Consider the following 6,235-nt stretch of genomic DNA (forward strand, 5'->3'; position numbering starts at 1 on the left):
TAATATGCTAACAAATGAGGACCAACTAAAGGATGTGGAGATAATGCACTAGAGAAGATATGCCTTAATGAAAACTGACTTCATGAGCTTGAAATTATTTCCTGTGGAAGACTGATTAGACTCATTCTACTGAACCTAAAAAGAGAGTAAGAATAAAATAAAGCTAATCTATGAAAAGAATGACTGTGGTTCCATAGAAGCAAACTTTTCCTTGCAATTTCAACACTAGAAGAGCACAATGTGATGACCTGAGAGGAAGTGAATTCTTTGTGGTAAAGAAAATAGATGATTCATATTGGCCTTAAAAACATCTTTCTTGCTCAAGTTCCCCAGAGTTCGGTAACTTCTCAGGAATGTTGTATAACTCTCACTGTTAGGAAATGTTCTGCCAAAGTTTCCTGCCCCATAGGGGACAGATGCCATTTATTGGAAATTAATGTTGAATGGCTAATGAAGAGTTTGGGGATAGAGCTGTTAGGCAATAGAAATTTTAAATATTTTCCTTTCCTCCCAAAGTCCATATCTCAGTTTTCTCAGACCAGCAAGGTGTCAGATTGTGCCTCCCACAGATATAGTCCAACAACCTGAAAATCTCCACTCTTTCTGGGATCCTAAATTTCTGCCTTCCTGTACTCCTTTCCAATACTCAGATAGAGTGAACTAAGCCTGCGTACGTCCCTGGTGATGTTCAGTAAGTGATTGAAGGTGGGAAATGCTGGGAAAGTAGTCAGGAAAAGACAAGAAGGGACATAAAGAAAAAGAGGAGTCAGTTACTGCCAGAAATTTAAGGAAACTCTTCGAAATGCAACAAAGGTTTATTCACAGCAACATCTAGGGGCAAGATCAAGAGCATTTAAATCACTAAACGATTTACTTGAAAATGCAGAGTTCATCTGAGGTCCAAGTGTGAAGGGAAAAAAAAAGGAAAATAGAATAAGCCTTATATTCTGAGTCAGGTTCAAGTTTCCTTTTTGCAATCAGTAAGAATTTTTTAAATGTTATATATTTTGGAGGTCAATGAATTACAAAGTAGACAATAAAAATTCCCTATTGAAATCCTGACACTCTTTTGAAAATCAAATGAGGTCATTTTAATTAGATAAATATTTAGTTTTGTCATAATAGAAGAGCTATGAATGTACTCATGTCCAATCTAGTTACACCAAGTATAAACCAAACAATTGGCTTGATATTTAAACAGATGTAACTCTCAGATACACCAATGGGAATCCTAGTACTGTTAGAGGGGTTATATCCCTACTTCCAGATTCATATTATTGGGTTCTAATAAGACTCGTTTCATACAAATTTTATATGTTTTATATACTACCTGTATCTACAGATCTCTGATTATCACTGTAGACTGAATTTTGGCTGAAGTATGAGCTATTACTGCAATCTTTAAGCATATTCTTCAGATTTACTTAATATCTCATGGGCAGGTATTTCATTAATTGTCATCACTTCTTACTATTCTCTACCTACCTACTATCCTTAGGCAAGTAATATTATTTTTATCATCTCTTTCTCACCTGATGCATTTGGTCTGTTTTCCTTTCCTCTTTCTGTTTCTGATAGGGGATAGACTAGATGATATGAAATTGTAATCCCATTTTTCCCATTCTATTATATTTATATTCACTTTTTTGATCTTTCTTTCCTTTTCATCATTTATTCCTTTCCGAGCTCCTCTTCATTCTTAGACTTTTGCTGATGGTGCTTATGAAAGATATAAAAATTAACGAAGCAAAAGTACTCAGCATTTTTTGAATTGTACAGTGTTTCAGATGAAGCAGGTGTTTTGTATCAGGTTACTTAGTGGTTTAATGTGCAACCATACTGTGAGCTAGAGAGTCATCAATTGTCTATTAATGATTTTATTTCTCTCCTCCAAGAAGGTGGAGACAGTTGAACTTTGTTGAGGGCGGAAAAGAGACGATTGTGTAAAAACAATGACAGTTTTAAGGAACAGCTAAGATGGGATTTGCAATATCATGGTGTGTGAAGGGTGTTCCAACTCCCTTCAGGTAGTTGAAGGGTTGTAATGAAAAAGATTAAATGGTTTTTGCTTGAACTCAGAAAGCAAGTGTAAAGAAAACACAAGGAAATTGTAAAAAACATAGGTATAAATGAAAGAAGGAAACGTTTCCTAATAATGACAGTGTAATGATTTTATAAGAAGCAGGGCAGAAATGGCACTATGTTTAGGAAGAATTTAATGAGGGTTCTATGAAAGGAGGAAAAAAAAAACTTGTAAGAAAAGGACTTTGACAAGCTGTGATACTCTTTTGTAACAAGTACAAATTGGATGCTACTTTCACCTGCATGTTCTCTGTAGGGATCATATGTCACTACCTATTTTTATTTTTAGGAGGTATGCATTATATTTTCCAAACTATTAGTGTTATGGAAATCAATTGTCTGTCTGATTGAAATTAACTCAAAATAAAAAAAAAAGAATCACAAAGATCAGGTCCTGGAATTAGGAGGACTTGAGTTCAAATTCATTCGGAATTAGGAGGACTTGAGTTCAAATTCATTCTCAGACATATAATAATTACCAACTCTGTGACCTTGGGCAAATCACTTAATGCCACTGGCTTGTAAAACCTTAAAAAAGGTATATGAATTACAAAAGAATATGAATATTTGAAAACCATTCCCTAACATGTCATGGCTACATCCTAGAAGGTTGAAGGGAAAATAGTTGTCAAACTATATACATAATTTTCTGGTGTACATGTAGGTTAGCAGAATAGCCCCAGAGTATATACACATGGGGAAAACAGATTAGGATCTTACTAGAGGGTAAGCTAAGTATGAATCAGTATATGCTTGCTTCTGTTTGGACTTGATAATATTTCTAGTGCATTCTTCTCTCCTACTGGCCTTCAATTCTATCATGTCTACTCTGGCTACTATGAACATCACCACCCCAAAGTGAGGATGAAGTCTTTTTCTTTAACTGTCCAAGTATGCTCTCTTTTGGGTTTTAATGTATCTGCTTATAATAGATATGTCTTATGCCCCTACGTATTCTTTTTTTGGTAGCTATCTTCAAATGTTTGAAGGGTTAGCTAGAGAAATGACACCATTTTTTTAGCCTAGAGAGGACAAATTTAGATTTGTTTCTAGGGCACAAAGAAACCTGTAAACTTCTTAGAATTAGAGTTTTCAAAATGTGGAATGAGTATTATTAAGGGATGGTGAGTTCCTTTCATCACCTATCTTCTCTTTCTGACTATGAATTTCAGCCTTGACAAAGGGCCTGAGGCTTAATCACCATCTGACATCATTCCCCACACCATTCTCATTTTCCCTTTGGTCAGGTACTTCACAGAATTCCAAGTTTTAGACAAGAGCTCCAGTGTGTCACTCTTTATTTTCTTCCTGGCTGGAAATCTGAGCTTCTAGGCTATGTCACCATTGCCTTAAATTGGAACCTTCCCCTCCTAATCTTTAGAATTTGTATGGCGCATGGCAAATGTTTAATAAATACTTACAGGCTATGTAGCCATGTTGGAAAAGGTCAGCATTTGCTTTTATTTCAGAGGCTCAGTGCTTATGGAATTCTCAGAGGAATGCATCTTCCAGAAATTCTGTCTCTTTCACTCAGATCATTTCTATCTTGTCTTTTAATATAAAGAACCATCCAGAGAGCCCTGAAATTATGTGAAGTTGCTACCTCCACCTGAAAATTTTACACCAGACTCCATTCTCTCTCTATAAACACCTTCATACACTGAATAGTCCCATTTCATCCTGAACACATATCCCATCTTCATTTTCGTTTACTAGGGTCAATAATTCCCATTGAATAACTTCATGCATCACAGGGATGGAACTTAAAACATACTGTCAGTTGGAATGGGTGTAGAATGTTAAAACTCTTTGAAATGTGTGGCAAGAAATTAGGATTGAGAACTGGAAGATATTATTACTTTAAGTTCCTAAAACCCTTTTGAGGATTTTGGAGCATCAAACCATGATTTAAAACCATTTATTAAAAATATAGCCTTAAACTATCACAGAGTAGCCTTAGGAAGTTAGGATTACCAAATTATGGAATGTTAATCCTTACTACTAGATATGTAGAGTTTATTTATATGAGAAAGTGAAAAGGACAGAAGCCTCACAGGATGCCTTTTCCCAAACAACAATCCCAATACCTTTTGAAAATGATGAAGAGATTTCTAGTGGATTGCCAGCTCTGTACAAGGCAGGAGGCATATGGCAGACAAAATAGCTTTAAAGAATGTGTAACCTACAATGAAAGAACTTTAGCTATGAATAAGGAGATGATCATTACATTGTCTTTGATCATAATCTGACCTCATCTGAAATTCTGTTGATGACAATATAGAAAAAACTATTGAACATTTATAAAGAATGCAAGACAGAAGAAGTAGTATGGTAAAGGGCCTAATTAGGATCAGCTGAAGCAATTCGAATTACTTGAACTAAATGAGGAAGAATATATGCAATATACACTTACTCTCTTCACATTTTAAAAAAAATCTTATGGGGGAGAGAAAAGGAATTTGTTCTTAATATCTCAAAAAGTAGAATGAAAGTATAAGACAGAACTTAAAAAGTCATATTTTAGACCAACATGAAAGGTGAGTCCAATCGAAGAAATAAATGGGTTACCTAAGAAAGATAAATTCCTTTCCATGGAACTATTCAAAAAAAGGTAAGATGTTCACTAGCTAGCTATATTTTTCTGCCTAGACTTCTTGTGCAATTCAATTTTTCTCTATGTGACCTAAAAAATCCCTGCTCCTTCTACATGATGTTATGATTTCAGTTGAATGGGATGTGCCCCAAATACTCCATTCAAACTGGATGACTGTCCTCCCTCTCTGCTATCATCTGTGGGAATATTCCTGCCATGTCCATGATATCTCTTTTTTTAATCCCTCTGCTTTATAGTCATTCAGAGACAGGGACAAGAAGTAGAAATACTTCCTGTCAATCGAGAGTTAGAGTTTCTCTATTGGATGTACACAGATAAGTGTATTTTCATCTCACGTTCCTCTCATTTCTCATTCCCAGCAGAAAGGTCAGCCCCATGGTACAGGAAAACCAAACACAATTCACTGACTTCATCCTCCTGTTATTTTCAGAGAAACCAAATCAGGAAGGACTGCTCTTTGGACTGTTCTTGAGCATGTACTTGGTCACAATGTTTGGAAATCTGCTCATCATGTTTGTGGTTGGCTCTGACTCTCATCTCCACACCCCCATGTATTTCTTACTTTCCAATTTGTCCTTTGTGGATACCTGTGTGGTGACCACCACAGTGCCGAAAATATTGGCGAGCTTCAGGACACAAAACAAGTACATCTCCTATGCGGAATGTGTAACCCAGATGTTCTTCTTCTTATTTTTTGCCAGTATAGATAATTTCCTCCTCGCTTCAATGGCCTATGACCGTTTTGTGGCCATATGTCACCCTCTACGTTATGCAGAAATGATGAGCTCTTGGTTTTGTGGCTTGCTAGTGATACTGTCCTGGTCATTGGCATTTCTAAACTCCTTTCTTCTCAGTGTAATGGTAACACATCTCTCCTTTTGTACAAACCAGCAGATTCAGCACTTCTTTTGTGATCTTCCTGAGATTTTGAAGCTTTCTTGTTCTGACACTCTCATCAATTATATCCTGCTGTATTTTCTTGCTGGATTACTGGGTGTTACCTCTGCCATGGGTATCCTTTACTCTTATATTCAGATTGCTTCTTCAATTATAAAAATCCCATCTACACAGGGTAAGTATAAAGCCTTTTCTACCTGTGGATCTCACCTCTGTGTTGTTTCCTTATTTTATTGCACAATATTTGGAGTATATTTGACCTCCTCATTTACCAACACTTCATGGAAGAGCACAGTTGTTTCAGCAATATATGCTGTGGTCACCCCCATGTTGAACCCCTTTATCTATGCACTAAGAAATAAGGACATAAAAGCTGCCATTAGGAGACTCATGAGCAGAAAAACCTCTTCTCAGTGATGGGGATGACTACTGGTATTACAATAAGAAACAGGTACTTCTGGCAGAAATAATAGGAGGCAAAAGTTTTGGACCACTCAATCTGCTCCTCTTTAATTCTATCCTTGATTTAGTCATTAAAATGAATTAACTAAAGTCCTCTTCTTATTCCTGTAATCATGCCTAATCAATGAATGAGAGAGATTTCTTTTTGACTGCAAAATAAAATATGAAATTCCATTGGAC

At 36.1% G+C, this 6,235-nt stretch overlaps 1 protein-coding gene across 1 annotated transcript; it reads left to right on the forward strand.

Moving 5' to 3' along the window:
- The first annotated feature begins 5,071 nt into the window (after positions 1-5,071).
- On the forward strand, positions 5,072-6,010 carry LOC141492666 (olfactory receptor 7D4-like). The gene has a single exon (XM_074193233.1). It carries the CDS (start codon positions 5,072-5,074, stop codon positions 6,008-6,010), a length of 939 nt encoding a protein of 312 aa, XP_074049334.1.
- Positions 6,011-6,235: the final 225 nt, after the last annotated feature.

This window comes from Macrotis lagotis, chromosome 1 (genome assembly GCF_037893015.1).
Source record: "Macrotis lagotis isolate mMagLag1 chromosome 1, bilby.v1.9.chrom.fasta, whole genome shotgun sequence".
NCBI classification, from domain to species: Eukaryota; Metazoa; Chordata; class Mammalia; order Peramelemorphia; family Peramelidae; genus Macrotis; species Macrotis lagotis.